General features: G+C 53.0%; 1 protein-coding gene across 13 annotated transcripts in view; it reads right to left on the minus strand.

Moving 5' to 3' along the window:
* Positions 1-1,026: 1,026 nt before the first annotated feature.
* The window catches only part of IQCE (IQ motif containing E), a 54,863-nt gene continuing 36,064 nt past the window's right edge, over positions 1,027-19,825 (minus strand). For 7 of the 13 annotated variants that reach the window (XM_063646077.1, XM_063646080.1, XM_063646081.1 and 4 more), the window contains 5 exons: positions 17,916-18,083; positions 15,066-15,089; positions 11,521-11,631; positions 10,544-10,743; positions 8,781-9,414 (listed from right to left, as the gene is read on the minus strand). In XM_063646077.1, coding sequence (XP_063502147.1) covers positions 9,171-9,414; positions 10,544-10,743; positions 11,521-11,631; positions 15,066-15,089; positions 17,916-18,083 — 747 coding nt within the window. In that variant the 3' untranslated portion in view covers positions 8,781-9,170. Of the gene's footprint in view, positions 6,737-8,780; positions 9,415-10,543; positions 10,744-11,520; positions 11,632-15,065; positions 15,090-17,915; positions 18,084-19,825 lie in introns of those variants that run through there. The other 6 variants (XM_055292170.2, XM_055292171.2, XM_055292175.2 and 3 more) reach the window with 2 other exon arrangements.

Consider the following 19,825-nt stretch of genomic DNA (forward strand, 5'->3'; position numbering starts at 1 on the left):
GTCCTTTGTATGCTGATTTAGCTTAGAGTTTTTATCATAAAGCGATGCTGGATTTTGTTTAATGCTTTTTCTCCATCTATTGAGATGATCATGCGATTTTTGTTTTTAATTATGTTTATGTGGTGTATCACATTTATTGACTTGCATATGTTAAACCATCCCTGCAACCCTTGTATGAACTCCAGTTGCTCATGGTAGATTATCTTTTTGACATGTTGTTGGATTCAGTTAGTTAGTATTTTGTTAAGGATTTTAGCATCTATGTTCACCAACGATATCTGTCTGTAGTTTCCTTTTTTGGTTATGTCCTTTCCTGGTTTTGGTATTAGGGTGATACTGGCTTCATAGAATGACTTAGGGAGGGTTCCCTCTTTATCCTGTCAAATAGTGTCAATAGGATTGGTAACAATTCTTCACAGCAGACTTTTTCAATATTTGTGATCACCAGATTCCTTTCTCACCGCCATCCTGTTAATAATTAATACTAGAATCTTACTTGGAATCTATACAATTCCCAATGATCTTTAGTGAAAAAATGCTGCTTCTTCATTTTGAGAACCAGAATCACATTTGTCCATTCCACTTTTTTAACACCTTTCCCCTCTACAATTCCCTCACTGGAGAAACAATTCATTCCTCCTTGGAGCCTCAGAGCTCATTGAAACCTCGTGAAACAGCTCTTGCTCTGCCTTCTATTAGGGTTGTTTATTTAGACAGACATCATGTTCCTTCTACCCCCACCCCCAAGATATTCACACTTGATTATACATTCCTTGGTAATAAAAGACATTGCTTTTTTTTTTTTTTTTTTTTTTTTTTTGCTATCTCCTGCAGTGCCTTACACCATATATTTGAAAGATTGAATTGAACTGAAGTGCACAAAGGAAGAAAATTAGTTTTATCTATGCAGTCTCAAAATTATTTTTGGCCAAATTGGATTTTTTATCTTAATGTCTAATTTGTTCATAGTTGAATCAGTCTTGCAGTTAATCTGATGTGGCCATTAAGACTACGGAAGACAGTAAATTCATTTTCCTGATCTGGTGACTTTTAATCATATAGTCACAACCACTCACACAGAAAAATAAAACAGCAGACTAAATAGCAAACTAATAGCAGAATGATTAATGGAATTATCCCTAGGCCCAAAGGCTATTACACGTAACCCACAGTCTCTGTCTAATTCATTCATTCAGCTTTGATTCAACACCCTTTTGTTAAGTGACAATAATAGTTACCAGTTACTGAATCCTTCCTATGGGCTAAGCACTTGAATAAGGCAGTAATGTGGTGGCTGCCAATATCGGGCTTGCCTTGAGTCCTGGCAACACCAGTTATTATTTGTGCAACCATACGCCAGCTACTTCATTTTAAAACAAGTTATCATAAATATTAGTTATACCATTATTGTTAAAATGTATTATCTCATTGAATCCTCACAACAACCTTGTGAGCCACTTTTATTTCTTCCTACTTTAAAAATTTGCAAGGTACTGGGTGCTGGATGCTGTAGGATTTATAGAAATGACCATGTCTATAAATGACCTGATCTTGCCCTCAAGGACTTTACAATGAAGTAAAAAGGACTGAATTTTAAATAATTAATTATAATCAAAAGCAGAATGAAACATTTCCCATAGCAATGTGAATGCAAAATGTTGGAGAGCACAGAGGATTCAATGGATGATGGCTTTATATAAAAGGTAGAATATGAGTTGAAACCGGAGGGGTAAAAAGGATTTGCAGAGTCATAACAGAGGTAAAGGACAACCCACAAAAAATGAGGGAGCCACAAAAGCAAAGTATGGCAGCATAAAAAAGCATTAGGGGTGCAATGCTGACCAGGGAGTGTTTCTCAACCTGCCGACTGTAAGAATTATTTTACCGTGGCCCTACCAGGATTATTTTTGTATATGGAGTATATCAGCAAGACAATTAGAGTGCATCACACATAGAAAAGTTAAGGTTGGTTTTGTGAAATTTTTTTTCAATGATATGTATGAGTATTGGGTCATAATATAAAATATACTTCTTATTGTGGGTTGTGGTCTAATAAGTGGGGAAGGTGCTCATCTAGAGAGGTTGGAACCTAAGTCATGAAGAGAGATGTAGTGTGGGGATGAGGCTGGTGTCCTAGAAAAATCATGTCTAGAAAAATAACGCTGTGGGATGATATATTTACATTTGAGATGAGGAATGGAAGAAAGGAAACAAGTTAGAGAAAGCTGCAACAGTCTGTGCCAGCACATCCCAAATTGCTGTGAATCAAGCCTGTTCTGGGAGTTATTAGTAGGCATGGGGAGGGGAAAGTCTTCCGGTGAGCAAATACAGGCATTGTAACATGTAGATAGAAGTGGGTTTATGGTAAAGCTAAGGAAACTAAATCTTTTTGTTTTCGTAAGTCCCTTCCAAGGCTCTGTTCTGAATTTTGTGTTCATAATTTTGTGTTCTTTTTCTTAAAAAGGACCTTCAGATTGTATAAACTTTGATACCCATCAAACCTGAATCTTTCTCAGCTTGTATATAAATTTAAGTAGGTGTCTTTTTCACAAAATAGGGCTTCTCAGAGACTTCAAGCTACTCATGTGCAGGCTGGGCGCGGTGGCTCACGCCTGTAATCCCAGCACTTTGGGAGGCCGAGGCAGGCAGATCACAAGGTCAGGAGTTCGAGACCAGCCTGGCCAACATAGTGAAACCCTGTCTCTACTAAAAATACAAACATTAGCTGGGAATGTGCCTGTCGTCGGGCCCTGGGTTGGAGTTTAGCCCTGCTTGGCTCTGCCCGCTAGTCTCATAGTCAGGTCACTCACCCCGGGCCTGGAGGAACGGTGGTCTTGGTGGTCTTCTCTGGCCCCTCCACCTCTTCTCCCTTGTGGGGACCACCCAAGCCCTCTCCCGACTTGCCCAGAGGCTGCATGCCTCTCTGGCATCACAGTCCGCACAGAGCCTGGCTGTAGGACTCCACTGAAATCCCCCCGGTGCTGGCTTTGTGCCCCAGGCACACCCACCTCACTTCTGCCTCCTTTCTGCCGGTTTCTGGCCTGTTTGGTCCCAGCCCCTCCCTGCACTCTCTCCGCAGCTGTGTCTGGTGGGTGATGTGAACCAAGGGACACCCAGGGTCATGGCACTGCCTGGATTCAGTTTGGTAATTGTCGGCAGTCTGTCCCTGGCTTCTGAGCCTGGGGTTTCCTCCTCTTTCTCCCCATCCTGGATGAGCAGGACACACTGGGGAGACAGCCTCCTACAAAGGCCTCCTAAGAGCTGCGCCCTGTGCCGGGAAAGCCTCCCGTATCTCCAAGGATGTCCCTGGAGCCCTCCAGCTGGTGCCTCTGCTGAGGTCCGTGAGCAGCGGGAATAGGCCTCTAGGGGAGGAGTTGGGGACAGGCTTCTAGGGGAGAGCACACCTCCAGGTAGCTGCACCTGTGGCTCACCAGCCCCCTGCACTGGGGCCAGCTTCAGCCTCAGCAGTGTCGGCTCAACAGATGTGACTGCTGTCAACACAGTGCGGCCAGGCCCTGGAGACTGACATCTTCTATGGCTGCTTGTTTAAAGGGCATGGGCTGGAGAAAGAGTATGTGATTTTAAAGCTGGACTACCTAACAGCCTCCGATAGCAGATACAGCTTTGCTGCTGTTCTTGAAGTTCAAGGTGATGTGGAGGTGTTGCAGTGACAATCAGGACACCGTGAACAACACGTGCCACCGTCGACCCCGAAGTGGTAGACGGGGCCTGCTTTGGCACTTGATGCTGGGGCAGGGGTCCTTTTCATGGGGACTCACTCTCTACTGCCAGTCTCCCCCGGCAGTTGTCTACTTTCCTAGGCCCTGCCAGCAGCCCCTGCAGCTCTGCCCAGCCCACTCCACTGGCTTGCCCCTCCCATGGCTCAGCCCCACTCACAGCTCATCCCTCCCATGGCTCAGCCCCACTCACAGCTCATGCCTCCCATAGCTAGGCCCCATCTACGGCTCACCCCACCCATGGCTAGGCACCTAGCACAGCTCGCCTCTTCCATGACTAGGCCCCGCCCACAGCTCACCCCCCCCATGGCCTAGGCCCCGCCCACAGCTCACCCCACCCATAGCTAGGCCCCGTCCACAACTCACTCCTCCCATGACTAGGCCCCGCCCATTGCTCGCCCCCAATGGCTAGGCCCCGCCCACAGCTCACCTCTCCCATGACTAGGCCCCGCCCACAGCTCATCCCTCCCATGACTAGGCCCCGCCCACAGCTCACCCCTCCCACGGCTAGGCCCCGCCCATGACGCCCCTCCCATGGCTCCATGGGCTTCTCTTATCCTCCTGCCTAAGTCTGCGCAGCGCCAGAACTCCTGGCCCCCAGGCCCTGGGGCCGCGGGCAAGGAGGCCTCTCCGCTTGGTGCTGTCTCCATGGAACAAAAACCACACTGCAGCGTTCCAGGACCACAGAACAGACGGGCGGGCTGTACCCAGCAAAGGGGACTGGTGACCAGCACTGGACACTGGGCATCAGCTGAAGACACAGGCTTGAGAATGCATTGCCATTTACCCAGCGAGCTTCAAGATGGATGCTGGCTTTTAACAGAGCAGCCCAGCTGCACCAGAGGAGGACATGGCGGTTTGTGTATGGAACATTCTCCTCCAAGCCCGAGGCAGGAATGCCCTCTCCATACCCGTAACCCAAAGCTCTAGGCCACTGGTTCCCAAGAGTGAGCCCGTCCCATAGAAACATCTTGGTTTAACAAGCGGGAGCAGCTGCCACAAGAGAATGGAGGGTCTCCCGCAGCGAACGTGCGCCTAGGTGTCTCACTTTCTCAGGGCTTTCGAGGTGGACTGGCTCCTAGGACCTGAAGCTTTCAGCTGGCAAGCAGGGATGGCTGGGACAGCGCCTGGGCGGGTGGGGTGAAGGCAGGGGTCTACAGAGGGCCTGTGTCAGTTACACAGTCTGTTAAGTTACCAGCCAGTTCAGTGGAAAAAAAAAATGGACTTGGCAACCCACAGACCAAATAAGGAAAACACGTACAGAAGCCAGGCCCCCCCGGCTGACTCGCTTCCACCCAATGTAGAAACAGAACCTAAGTGGAGACGGGCCAGGCTGCGAACTGCAGGGTAGAGCGGGTCCTGCACTTTGGGTGGCCCCATCCCTGAGTGACTGGGAGAGAACAGGCTGGGCTGGGGACACCTGTGTCCTCCTCCCACAGGGCAGGTGGACATGCAGAGCCTCCTCTCTTCCTTCCACAAGCCACTGTGTTGGGGCCATCGGCCTTCTGACCGCCATAGAGGATGCCCCAGGCTCAGCTTAGGTGACTCAGAAGGCCGCCATGCTGTAGAAAAGGCACCCAGGGGTTAGCCTGTCCTGGTGGACAGAAGCCTTGGGAGAAGCTGTCAGCTGTGTAAGAAGGGGCTTTCTAACGTTAGGTCTCTCCTGAGACAGCGGCCAGCCCTGGCAGGAGTCCCCACAGGGGTGCTGTGGAGATGCGGACACCAGGCTCGGGCTCTGCAGGGGTCTAGATGCCCCTGAAGGCCCGCCCAGGTCTAAGGCTCTTCCTCTTGACGTCCCAGCAAGGGCTAATCTCGCACACAAGCAAGAGATGGGCACTGGACACTGTGCGCTTCCCCCAGGAACTCCCTCCTAGGCCTCTGCAGCTGCTGGCTCCACGGGCTCCGCATGCTCAGCCCAGCCCAGCCACGGAGCTGGGATTGCAGAGGCCGCACACATGGGGTGACAGGGACTGTCCCAGACACCAGATGCAACACGCCCCACCACGAGCCTGTGCTCTCCCTTGGAACGGCGAGCCTGCCTCCTCACCCTCCTCTCCTCCTCTTCCCCGGGTGGCCCCACAGAGGCTAAGCCTCCCGCCACCAGCTTGGGAACAGACATCACCCTGCTGTTCTCAAAAGCAGGTGTGATGCTGCTTTTGTATTATAATTGGGAATTTTAAAAAATCTTCGTCTCCACAGTGACAGAATCCAACCAAACTCCTTCCTGAGAAGGGCAGCTCTGGAGGGCAGTGCTCCAGGGGGTAGCAAGGGTGACGGGAAAGGACGGTGTGAGCGGGTGGGGCATGGAGTAAGATGATTTGGGGACCTGGGTGTCTTTAGCTCCTCACTGGCTTGGGACAGGCCGTGTTTTGCTGTAGGGATGGGGGAAGCCGGTCTCACATCTTCCTAAGGCACAGCAGGGCGTGTCTGCCTGGCCTACTGGGCTGAGATGGAAGCAAATCCTGGTTGTAAAGGGTGTCACTAGGAAGAGGGGGCGTGGTGTCGGTGCTGGCTGCGGATAATAGCTCCTCACGGTCAAGGTTGTGGGCAGGCGGCAACGTGCTGTCAGAGAACGTGTCACTACAGGGCTCCCTGGCGTCTGCGAGTTCACGGCAGATGTGTCTGTCGGCACCGAAAATCCACCATCCGAGCTGCAGCTGGAGATGAGGGGGACACGAGCCGCTGGCCCTCCCCAGAGAAGAAAGGAAAGGCATTTGGGTCTCCTTCCACAAACAAAAGCACAGAGACACGACGCAGATGCTGAGGTGTTAAGTAGGTATCATCGTTCTTCTCCTAACACGATAAATTATCTTTCCAGTTGTGGTTCCTATGTCCTCGGCAGCGCTGCCATCATGGCATGGAGACAGTGACGGGGACCTAGACTGGAAAGTTCTTCTTCGTAGGCAGAGACGGTGCAATGACAATATCGTCGGAATCATCGGAGTTGATGTCATCTCCAGGTGGAGGTGCCACGGCCTGCGGCCCTGAGGGAGAGGGGTCTGCAGAAATGAACCACAAGGAGAGGGGTCAGCCACGCTGACCTCAGGGGCTGCCACCACGGACACCCTTACACTGTCTGCTCTTCCCTGGCAGGCAAGACGGTGGCCACCCCCAGAAGCAGTAAGCCATGGGGCACACAGGCCCTCAGAACCAACTTACACACCTGCCAGAAAGCCTCACTCTCCTAGCCTTCAAACTCAGCTCTGAGTATTCTGACCATTTCCCCCAATCAAAACACCTGCAAAAGCAGACATTTGCCAGCATGGAGGAACCTCGAGTCCACACTGGAGGCATTCCCTGAAAGCCATTCCCACAGCAGCAGTCCAGGAGTCTGGGGCCTGGGCGGGCGGCTACCCGTGTGTAGGTGCATTTCTGCTGGGTGCAGTGGCTCATGCCTGTAACCCCAGGACTCTGGGAGGCCGAGGTGGGAGGGTGGCTTGAACCCAAGAGTTCTAGACCAGCCTGGGCAACACAACGAGACCACATCTCAAAAAAAAAAAAAAGCCAGCTTCCCTGTTAACTTGCTGGCCATTGGTATGGAGGGCAGGAGGGGGCAAGGCACGGATCGCTGTGAGCTTGCAAGCTGCTCGGCCATTCCCCCTTGGATGCTCCTTCATAAGCATCTAGAGCGTTCAGAACTTTTAATCCACTCTAGAATGGGACGCCACCTACAGACGGGATGGAGGTGGGTACCAGAGCTGAAGAAGGGACAGGTCCTACCACAGCAGCAGCCCCAGAGCTCCTCGCGAGGGAGCCTGACTCTTACTGCCTTGAAAGACGAACATAAAAAAGTAATGAACTACTGATGTGAGATTTTAAAAAGGGAAGGAAATGGCAATTTGGCCATGCCGCAGATACTGTAACTGTGTCAGCTTTTTTTTTCCTGCAACTTTCAAGAAAATTCGTATTAAAGGGGAACTTTATGAAATTAAAAACAGCTTTCATGGTTATCTTCAAAAACAACCAATCAGCTCAAACAAAAGCTTGATTTATACTTTTCACAGAGATATTTCCTTAGGTCAATAAAGCTGAATCCCTGGGTCACTGGGATGAACTTGCCTCTTTAAAATCACTTGCGTTTAGCAAGAGAAAAGGGCAGCATCAACGCACGCTTTAGCCCTGATCAAAGCCTCTAAAGGTCACCAAACGCAGGGTCTGGCGAGAATCGGCTCCTGGAGAACAACTGAAAGCCTTTTGCAGAGCCCGCGAGTCACAGGCTGGCCCGACCGCTTTGCGTGTCTGTACATTCTCCCCGAAACCCCAGGCTGCTCATCTTTTTGAGCTTTACAAATGGAGGTTTTGGAGAGAATATCAAAGTTCAAAGTTTTCTAGCTCTGACGAAACTAGGTTAAAAAATGAAAAGAATAAAATGTGATTTCATACGTGGTATTTCCAGGTCAAACGTGGTATACCGTTCTCAGCTCGTGCAGGAGACTCTAAAACACAGCCCCTAGTGGGACCCCCTGGGGAGGGAAGGCTCTCGGGCTCCAGGTCAGATGCGGGCCTCAAAACGGCCTCTTCCCAACTCTGTGACTCCGCGTCAGCACAGGAGGGATCTCCTAGGAAAGTGACTCCCCCCACCACAGGCCCCCACACTTACTGGAGTGGTGCTGGAGACTGCCGGCTCCCTGGGCCCGTCCTGAAGGGACATTCAAATTAAGGCATGTGGGTCCTGGGCAGGCCTCACCCTTCCTTCACCCCCTGGCCTTCCTCACCCTCACCCTTTGGGCTCAGAAGAGCCTCTTCCTTTGTGGTTTTCCTTGCTGTTCTCTCTCCTCCTTCCCTGACTCCACCCTGGAGACCTAAGGACTCAGCACGGCAAAGCCCTTCGCCTGACCCTTCCCGCATGAGACAGCCCTGCACGCCACACTCCACTCCTCAACAGGGTCTTAAGGCTGCCCTTCTCCATCTCCCGACAATCCTGGGTCTCAACAGTGCGCCTCTGCACTCAGCCTCCCTTTACAGGAAGTGTCAATGGGGGGTTTCTAATTGTAGGATAAGACACGGGATCTCAAGTCCACACAGAGCAGCATAGATTTGGGGTGGAGAGTGGCTTTTGAGCTGTCTAGCCCGTTCTCTACTTTAAACATGAAGGGACTGACGGGCAGAGAAAGGCAGGGCCCTGCTGGGGCATCCCCGTCAGCTCTGGACAGGGCAGGGATGAGGCCTCACACGAGCGAGGGTGTGGCATCCTGCAGTGCCAGCAGCTTCTTCACTGGTTTTGGACTTTAACCAAGTAGAAAAGGGAACAATCACATGCTTTTACTCAACAAACAAACAGGAGAAATGCTGGCTCGAAGGTGGAAGCCACCTCGGTCCCACTGGAGCTGAGAGCAAAAATAAAGACAGCAAGGACCTTGGCAATTCCAGGCACAAAGGACAAGCTGGGCCAAGGGGGGCCCTGTTGGGCGCCTTCCTGGCATGAGGTGATGCTTAATTCAGAGGCAGTTCCAGATGGGACACGCCTCCCTTCCGTCCCGACACAGCCCGGGCTTCCTGGAGGTGGCCACTCTTTGGCTGAGACCTCAGCAGACCAGCTGCCCCGGTGCCAGAATCCAAATGAATGAAATTACCAGGAAGAGCTGCCAGGAAGGGTGGGGAGGAGGCGTCCCCGTGTGTGGCTGAAGCCAATCTCCTCTTGGTGGAAGCTGCGGTGGTGGTTCTTTTACCGGTAGCGCTGGAAAAAAACAGAAAATGCCAGCTGATTCTGCCTTTAGAGAGTACAAACCTCTCTGAGGTTTAGGGCAGGCCTCACTAATTTGCCTGGAGGCAGGTATTCCAATGAAAGCAAACACAGCCAGCCCCGAGCCCCACGACCAGCGCTGTACCCGATATGCACCCATGGTCCAGAAACGTCCGGCGGTGAAGAGCCTCAGACACGTCCCCTGTCCATCTCCTCGGGGACCATGCTGCGGTCAGGCCAGCACGGTTTTATAAGCTGGCCTCAGACGGCTCCCTTCCCTGTCTCCCGTCTGGGTCAGCCCAGCTGCCATTCCCCGGGCACATGCTTGCAGGCTGCATGGCCCTCCACGTCCTGGCTGGGGCTCGCTGCCCAGGGATGGGTCCCCGACTCCTGAGCCCATGGTGTGTCCCAGGTCACATGGGGTCAGGACCATGAGATGCAGATGCGGCCTTGGAGGGAGAAACTGCCCACTCGGAAGTGCAGGGTGGCTGCGCAGCTCCACCACAGAGGCCGAGAACCAGAGCAGTCTGTGATAAGAGGGGAACAAACCCCACGCAGGGTGAAGCAGAGGGCGGGTGACGGAGCGGGGCCGTCTCTTCCCCTTACTGTAAACTCCCCCTCTGCCCAGGCTCACTTCAAGGGGTTTTGATTTCTGCAACCAAGAGAGTCCTAGCGAACCCACCAGGAGGCCTGTGGGAACGCTGCCATCTAGACCCTGCATGCGTCGCCTGTCATATGCTGTGTCCAACACGGAGGTCACATCACAGTTTTCTTTCAAAGGGATGACCTATCAGCACAGCAAAAAGCCAGGCCACAGACTGATGGTGACCTGAGCTACACGGTGTCTGAAGCTCCTCATCTTCTCCCAGTAGGGAAGAAGCGACTCTGGAAAGGCCTCCCCTGAGGATCACAACTTCCAGCCCACTCCACCACGTTCGTGGTGCAGCAGGGAGTCCTCAGGATGTGAAGCCTTTACTCTGTCTCCAAACCGAGGTCCCGCCGGCAGGCAGCAGGCGCTGCTCCAGTTTCCGCTACATGCCCTGCGCCCAGTGCTCTGGGCCCGCTGCGGTGGGCAGCCTCTCGTGCCACGTCTGTGTCCCGCCTCCCTGTGACCCTGACTCACCTGTGCCTGGCCCGGGCCAGGTGTGCCCGCAGAGCGGACTGGATGATGACAATGGCCTCCTCCTGCACAGGGCTGCCCTCGGCCTGGGTGATGGGGCTCGGAACGCAGGGCACAGGAGAGCTCTGGGGTGCGAGGACGGCAGGGAAGATGACTGTTTGGCAGCCCCCTGGCGGCTCCTGGCGCTCGGCCCCCAGGGCACCCTGGGCATCAGAGAGACAGGAAGAGCTCAGTTTCCTTTCCAGGTGGCCCTGCCTCCCAGGAATTGCTGGTCAGTGAGCAGCCTCCTGGTGGCAGGTTCTGAATTTTTAAACTGCAGGGATTCTTATTTATTTATTTATTTATCTATTTTTGAGACGGAGTTTCGCTCTGTCGCCCAGGCTGGAGTGCAGTGGCACAATCTCTGCTCACTGCAAGCTCTGCCTCCCGGGTTCATGCCATTCTCCTGCCTCAGCCTCCTGAGTAGCTGGGACTACAGGCGCCCGCCACTACACCCGGCTAATTTTTGTATTTTTAGTAGAGACAGGGTTTCACCGTGTTAGCCAGGATGGTCTCGATCTCCTGACCTTGTGATCCGCCGGCCTCGGCCTCCAAAAGTGCTGGGATTACAGGCGTGAGCCACCGCGCCCGGCCTATTATAGGGATTCTTAAACAAACACCTGGTCCTCAATACAGAGGAGGGGCCGGCATGGCCTGCATTTATCTTTAGTAGTTTTTAGCTACATCTCCATGGAGCTACTTGACTCTCCGGCAGCTTAAGGCAATCTGGCCCTAATGCCACATCCATCCGGGGCCTGTGCAGAGGGGCCTGCGCAGAGAAGCCTGCATGGCCTGCGTGGCCAGGGATAGAGCGCAGGGGACACCTGCTGGGCAGGCAGGGATGTGGAGGCTGAGGGGTGCCCTGCGCTTTCTCGGTGGATGGAGTGCGAGATGAGCAGCTCTGGAGATGGCCACTGGGACGTCCAGCGCCCCGACATTACCTGGTCTGGGAGGCCTGGCACGCTGGGTGGCTCTGAGCCATGTGCTTTGCTTGCTAAGAGCTTTGTCCGCGCCAGATGTCCCCTGAAAGCTGCCTGAAGCACCACAGCCGCCTGTCAGGGAAGGAAGCAGGGAGAGAAAAGCAGGTGTGAGTGCCCGGGGCGACGGCGGGCGAGAGGGAGGCGCCGAGGGGAGAGCTGCCACGGTGGCAGAGAACACGACTCCCCTCACTGCTGCGCAGCCACAGTCTCTCAAAGAGCCGTCCATGCTCCCACTCACCCCAGTCTGGGAGAAACTCACCGGCACCCCAGGGAGCACAGGGCACGGCGCCTGTCAGCATGGTGGGGACTCTGGGAATGGCAAGGGGCCCGCTGCTCACTGCAGTCCCTTTTAGTGGCTAATAGGAGCTGGTATTTCACACATGGTTATGTTTTCATGTTGGAGCATTTTTTCAGGTTGGAATAGTTTATTGGTTTCATCTACTTTCCATAGATGTCTTCTAAATCAAGCAAGGGGCCACAAGACCTCTAAAGTGATCTTAAGAGAATTATTCATCCTTTGAACTTAATCTTAAATGATTTTCTTAGGAAATGTGGCTGGGTGCAGTGGTTCATGCCTGTAATCCCAGCGCTTTGGGAGGCTGAGGCAGGATGATCACCTGAGGCCAGGAAATTCAGATCAGCCTGGGCAACATAGCAAGACCTCGTCTCTACAAAAAATTAGCTGGGCACGGCACACACCTGCCATCCAGTGCTTTGGGAGGCTGAGGTGGGAGGATCCACTGAGCCCAGGAGTTTGAGACCAGCCTGGCCAATATGGTAAAAACTTGTCTCTACTAAAAACACAAAAATTAGCCAGGCGTGGTGGCACATGCCTGTAGTCCCAGCTACTCAGGAGGCTGAGGCATGAGAATCATTTGAACCTGGGAGGCAGAGGTTGCAGTGAGCCAAGACTGGGCCACTGCACTCCAGCCTGAGTGACACAGTGAGACTCTATTTAAAAAAAAAAAAAAAAAAAGGACAGGGAAGCTCCGTGAGAAGTTCACGCTCCATTCTCGGGAAGCACTTATTTTTTGAACAATCTGCCTCTAGCCCTGTGAACCCTCCCAGCCTGATAGATGGGCAGCTCTCAAACACGTTAGGAGAATGACAAGCGTGCCCACTGAGCCCCACGCCACATAAGTTTAGCAGGCTTGCCGCTGTTGGAACAGAAAATACCTTTGTTTTGTCTTAAAGCTGGGGTGGGAAAAGAGCTCAGCAAAGGAGGGCAAGGCAGCGCCAGCTATTAACAATGAACGACCCGCCAGTGTGGTGACCACATGGAGGCTGCCCAGAAGCTTCCGGTAAAGTGGCTGCTAGGTACGGGGGGGGTCTCTGCACCAGCTGGAGGGGTGAGAGCGGCACGCATCTCCGTCACGCCACACACTGCGCACACACTGGGAAACCCCACGCTCACCACAGCCCCACACAGGCGGCCTCACTACTGTCTTTACTTAGAGATGAGGACCCTGAGGCATGGGGGACACCAGGGAGAGAAGCAGGACGGGGAGACGGCACCCACCACTGACTGGCCTATCGGCCGAGGAGCCCGAATCCCCTCACCTGCTCGCTGGAGGGCATTTACTGAACACCTCCCATATGCCAGGCGCTAGTCTAGGCACCAGAGGTGTTGTGGCAAAAAGACAGAGCTTGCATTCTGACAGGAGGCTGGCAAGAATAACCACAAAGTGAGATGCCAGGCAGGGGCGTGTGCTAGGAACCGCAGCCGGCTGTGGGGACCGGGAACCTGTGCAGGCTGTGGTGGGTAGGCAGGTGGGAGGCTGACGTGCTGGAGACCTCGGGATGAGGGCCTGAGGGCTGCTGGAGGATGGGAGGGACTGTCAGAGACGGGGATGTTGGAAGTTGCCATTGCAGATGTGTAAGATGGGTATGGACAAGGGTGTGTCTGTGGGGCAGGTCTAGGGACCAGGAGGCCAGGCACGGAGGGGCTGCAGAACCGAAGGCTGAGGACTAGGGCAGTGGCAAGCAGGGGTCCCTTCCTCAGGGGCAGTGTAGTGGTCCAGGTGGGCAGTCCAGCTATCTGCTCGTGGAGGGCGCTTGTGTGGCTGTGGCCTGGCCATCAGATGCCAACATGCTCCCACAGCAGCTGCGCCCAGGCCACTGAGCCTGGTGCACCGCCCACACCCGCGACCATACTGGCTGTCCTGACTGCAGAGTATGAACCCCGTGAAATCTGGACAGTGTCTGGCTGGTCTGTTACAAGCTCCTCTGGTGCCCGGCACATGGCAGGAGCCCAGCAAACACTTGTGGATGAGTAATGTGGCCAAGGGGAAGGGGAAGTGGGTGGGGCAGGGGGAAGTCAAGCCCCGCCCTGACGGCAGAGCTGTCAACCCTGCTGACATCAGATGCACCTGGGGAGTATGAGGACAAGCGGGTGCCGAGTCTGCCCTGCCACTGAGAAGCAGCTGCGGGCGAGGAAGAAGGCAGCGTGAGAAGCCCTGCGGCCCAGCACCAGCTCTGAGAGACTGGGGCTGGGTCCTCTCCTGCAGTCTAAGTGGAAATACACTGCTGTCCCTGAAGGGGCCCTAGAGGAGAGGGGAGCATCTCAGAGGCCACCAGGACTCCAGCAAAATAAAGATCTCACTTTCTAGCTCCTCCCTAAAAAGGGTCATGGCTGGAACCGCACTGTTCATCAGTCTGTCAGTTCTCAGCTGTGGGTGACATACTCAACCTTCATTCCAGTTCCATGCCCTCGCCCCATCTCAGACTCCTTGTCCACTGGCTCTGCTGGGATGCCCTCCCCTCACTTCCCGGTCCAGTGAGCTCTGACGTGTCTCGCGAGGCCCACCTTGCATGTCACCCCTCGCAGGGACCTCCTGGCCTTTGTGTGCAGGGCTGGCCACCACCAGCACCACCCCGGGCTGTAACCACTCGTTCACTTGTGTGTTTGAGCCTTTGCATCCCAGGGCCTCTGAGACTGCTCCACGCAGGGCTGGTGATCAGTGAATGTGCATGAAAAGAATGAATGAATGGAAGGAAGGAATGAATGAAGAGATTTTGAAAGTGGGAAATTATCCAAATATTTATTTGATGTTTCTATTTCTTATGTATTTTATATTTAATGTTGGAGTCTGGTTTGGTTTCATGAAAATAATGACTTCCCGGGCGCGCTGGCTCACGCCTATAATTCCTGCACTTTGGGAGGCCAAGATGGGCAAATCACCTAAGGTCAGGAGTTGGAGACCAGCCTGGCCAACATGGAGAAACCCCGTCTCTACTAAAAACACAAAAATTAGCTGGGCACAGTGGTGCGTGCCTGTAATCCCAGCTACTAGGGAGGCTGAGGCAGGAGAATCGCTTGAACCCAGGAGGCGGAGGTTGCAATGAGCCAAGATTGCACCACTGCATTCCAGCCTGGGCCACAGAGCGAGATTCCGTCTAGAAAAAAAAAAAGAAAAGGAATCAACACATCTTTAAATATCCCCTCACCTACTTTACAACAAAATACAAATCCGAATTTCGAAACTGAAGAAATAAACCTCACTTACCTCATCCAGAACAGCCTTTTTTTTCTGAAAAAAAGAAAAAATATGTGAATTAACACGAGAAGGATGAATGTTTCCCCACACAGTGGTTTTCATTCCTTCATCTTGCCAACAGGTGTCGATCAAGCCAACAAGAGGCCTGGCTGCCCTGGCTCCTCCCTCCCGAGCTGCCAGGGCCCAGCAAACAAACATCTTTGTAAGGAGGACGAAAGTGAGAGGCAGCATTAGGATGGCGGGAATTCTCCAGGAGTCACATGAGGTGGCCCAAGCTGCAGATGAAGGGATGTGTCTGTGCCATGTGCCAGTCCCCTGGCTGTGCGGAAGGGACTCCATTAGACCAAGCTGTGCACCTAAGGAGGTGGATGTGGGCCCCATGTGAGAGCACTCTCACAGCACAGGTGTCCGGACCACTGTCCTCTCTGGATAAGCCCCAGAATTCGGAGGCTGAGGCTGCCTGCTGGGGACGTTATGAAGGGGACTTTGGTCCAGGCTCCAACCTGACCTGGTCATCAGTCACCCTTGGGTGTCTTGGGAAGTTTCTCAGGCTGCAGCTGACACACAGTGTCACAGTCAGTAGAGGGGCCCTCGGAGCACGTGGTCTTATAGACGTGAGCGAAGTCCTCCCCCGATGTTGATGCCAAATTAATCAATGTGCACTTAATGGCACGGAATGACCATGGCCGGATGACAGGTACATCAGCCGGCTGATTTTCCATACTCATCAGAGTGCACGGCCCACGTTTGTACTACTGTACACAGGATCTTTCCCTTGGGAGATTAAGGAGGAACTGAGTACAAGGACCAGCAGAATATAAGATGGAAGCAAAGAAATATATATACTGAATAAGAGAGAGAGAGACAGACAGACAGACAGACAGACAAGCCAGCGTCTGCTCAGCACCTAAAGGGAAGTCACTAAGTTTTCTCCCACCCTTTCGGGAGGACCAGGAGTTGGCCCCGCTAATAAGGAAACTGCTTTTCAGATGAAGACAGCTGTGACATGAAGGACACTAAGGCCACAAGGGGAAAGGTGGTGGGGACAGACCTCATGGAGGCCAAACTCTCCCCTATAGACTGCCAGCCAGTTACCAAGGGAAACTCGTTTCTTTAAAATGGCGAAAGCCAGCAGCCATGACCAGGTTAGAAACACAAACAGGGGCCGGCCTGGCCCATCCATGTCCCGAGGAGATGGGGGTACACACCCTTGACATGAGACATTCTTGCCAAAAGCAAACCTCGGTGAATCAGAGCTGGAGACCTTATTTCTCATTTATGGGAAATTAAGGGGACAGAGGAATAAGTTAATGAACCCACAAGGAAACAGATCCAGGACAGGGAACATTCTGTAACACACTGGCCTGCCCATTGCCAAAGAAAATGTCTTTAAAAAGAAAAAAAAAAGGCCAGGCGCAGTGGCTCACGCCTATAATCCCAGCACTTTGGGAGGCCAAGACAGGTGGATCACCTGGGGTCAGGAGTTCGAGACCAGTCTGGCCAACATGGTGAAACCCTGTCTCTAATAAAAATACAAAAATTAGCTGGGCGTGGTGGCACACGCCTGTAATCCCAGCTACTTGGGAAGCTGAGGCAGGAGAATCGCTTGAACCTGGAAGGCAGAGGTTGCAGTTAGCTGGGATCACGCCACTGCATTCCAGCTGGGGTGACAAAAGCAAAACTCCATCTCAAAAAAAAAAAAGAAAAAAAATCTAGGTGTGGTAGCTCACACCTGTAATCCCAGCACTCTGGGAGGCCAAGGCAGGTAAACGGCTTTAGCTCAGGAGTTCAAGACCAGCCTGGACAACACAGCAAGACCCGTATCTACAAAAATTGGCCAGGTGTGGTGGTGCCTGCCTGTAGTCCCAACTACTTGGGGGGCTGAGGCCGGAGGATTGCTTGAGCCCGGGAGGTCGAGGCTGCAGTGAGCTGTGATTGTGCCACTGCACTCCAGCCTGAGTGACGGAGTGAGACCCTGTTTCTATGAAAAAAGAAGAAAAAGGCTGGGTGTGGTAGCTCATGCCTGTAATCCTGGCACTTTGGGAAGCCAAGATGGGTGGATCACCTGAGGCCAGGAGTTAGAGACCAGCCTGGCTAATAAGGTGAAATCCTATCTCTACCAAAAATACAAAAATTAGCTGCGTGTGGTGGTGCGTGCCTATAATCCCAGCTACTAGGGAGGCTGAGGCAGGAGAATCGCTTGAACCCAGGAGGCGGAGGTTGCAGTGAGCCAAGATCATGCCATTGCACTCCAGTCTGGACAACACAGCAAGACTCTAACTCAGAAAAACAAACAAAATCGGCCAGGGTGAACTGTTGGTTAAAGAAAAGAAAGGGCGGGGGCTGCTGTGAACTACACTAAGGAGAGGTAACCAACCAACCCCAGGCTCTGACAGGACGTGGGTTGAGAACATCCGAGACCGAATGCTGGCGGGAAACAGATAGCTGCAGGCGGCATCTCGGGACATTTGGGAAATGTGAATAGGAAGGGCCGTTAGGTGAGGATAGAAAATTGCTGTGACAGTCCTAGGTGCAGTCACAGTGCTGTAGTCAGGTAGAAGACACTTTTTCTTAGAAGATACATGCCGATGTTCCATAGTATCTAAAACTTGCTTTCGAATAGTTCTGGAAGAAAACTGTATGGAAATAAATCTGGCAAGTTATTCACTGCTGCACAAAATGCACCCAGAACGGAGGAGTCAGTGTGTGAATGAGGTTTTTATTTTCTGTATGTTACGGTGCTCAGACACCTGGGGCCCGGCTGGCCCTCCAGGCCTAGTCATTCCTGGAGAGTGAGTGGCTTGCCTTGGAGCACGAAGACTCACAGGGAGCAGCCCGGGTCGCCCCAGGGAGTCTCACCTTGTGCTTGTACACCTTCCACTGGGCCTGCAGGACTCTAGCTGCGGCGTCTCTTCTCCCATCAGAGCAGGGGGAGCGGGGCCGCGGGAGCCCCTCCTCGCTGGAATCCGGCGGCCAGTCTTGCTCGCAGTGCCTGCTGCTGGGAGTGGGAGCTGGGAGCTCTTGGGCCTGCAGGAAATTGAAGGAGTAAGAGGACGATGAAGTCAGGGCAGGGACAATCAGTATCCGGCAAGGGGACAGGATGTTACTCGGCATAGTGCGGCTGTGCTTATCAGGCCGAGTCTTATTAATGTGGAGGAGATAGCTGTTCCACACTGGTCTGCAGGCCACATGACAGCGGTCTCTTGTACTGCTGAGAAACAGCGTCTAGGAGAGCACACAAGTGCAGACGCGCTTCTCATTAAACTCCCTTAACTCTGTCTGGCAGTGCCTCCTGGGAGGGAGAGAGGACGCTTCTTCACACGGCTGTCACACACTCACTACACTCGCCACATTTTGTTCCTGCAAGAATTGTCTGTTTTTCTGGGGTCCTTTTCTGTTTTCTAGTTTAATACTCTAAATTATAAACATGGGATTTCTGGGATTGAAAGCAATATATTTCTAGCATGGTTTTTAAGGTAGAAACAAGCCAGGATTGCTATAACGGCCATTGAAATAACCATGATTTCAGGCTGGGCGCAGTGGCTCACACTTGTAATCCCAACAATGTGGGGGGCCAAGCAGGGAGGATCCCTTGAGCCCAGGAGTTTAAGACCAGCCTGGCCAACACAGCGAGACCCCATCTCTATGAAAAAATTTTAAAAACACCCGGGTGTGGTGCACACCACCGTGGCCTCAGCTACTCGGGAGGCTGAGGCAGGAGGATCGCTTGAGCCCAGAGGTCAAAGCTGCAGTAAGCCATGATTGTGCCGCTATAGTCCAGCCTGGGCAACAGTGAGACCCTGTCTCTAAAAAGAAAAAAGAAAAATTATGATTTCTAACACCGATGACTGCAAATGTATCATCCATAGGACACTACCCAATACAAATGAAAAGGCCTCTCATTTCAAGAATGCAAGCTTGGTGGAGAGCACGCTGTTGCTGAAAGCCCTCCCCGGAGGGTGACACAAGACTGCTTCCAGTGCACACCGGGCCAGGCACCGGGTGCAGGTGGCCTGTCCACAGACTTCAACAAACACAGAACGGCTTGCTCTGGCTTTTCATTTTCTGTGTGTTAACGATGCTTGGGCATCTGGGGCCTTGCTGCCCCTCTGGGCCTGGCCAATTCCTAGACAGTGAAGGGCCTGCCTTTGGGCACGGCCATCCTATGCGAGCAGCTAATCCAGTGCCCACACTCAGAATCGCCTCCTGCATTGGGCCCCACACTCCAGAAGGCAGTGTTTCTCAGCCTTAATCACCCAGGGCCAGGTGCGGGACAGCTCAAGACCACCCTGTGGCCCAGGTCCTGCTGAAATTCTTCAAGCTTCCAGCCCACTGGCCCTAACCAGCTGGCTCACCTCACCTCGCCCGCTGCTTCTCATGATAAAGGCCCTGGCCCGGGTCTTCTGCACGACCCTACCACCTCCTGGCCGACGCACCGCTCCTGCGTGGCCTTGCATGCCCTGCCTCCTGTTTCTAGGGACCTGGGAGTGTAAACTTCCTAGGACGGTCACTTGGGTGTGTGCACATCTTAATATCCCTGACGAAGATGCCCTGGGTACATCCACACAGCCAGCTGTTTCCAGACCCCTTTAGCTGTGGCACCAAGTTGCTTGGCACCGGCATTCCGGCCCTGTGTTTCCACATTCCGATTTTGTAACCCTAAGAAGAGCCTCATCTTCCCCCAGTGCTGACACATTTTCAGGCCTCTGTTCCACTAAAGTGAGATCATCTGTTAGTACGTGGCCCGTGCCAGTGTGATCAGAAAGGTA

Source organism: Symphalangus syndactylus, chromosome 9 (genome assembly GCF_028878055.3).
Source record: "Symphalangus syndactylus isolate Jambi chromosome 9, NHGRI_mSymSyn1-v2.1_pri, whole genome shotgun sequence".
Taxonomy (NCBI): Eukaryota; Metazoa; Chordata; class Mammalia; order Primates; family Hylobatidae; genus Symphalangus; species Symphalangus syndactylus.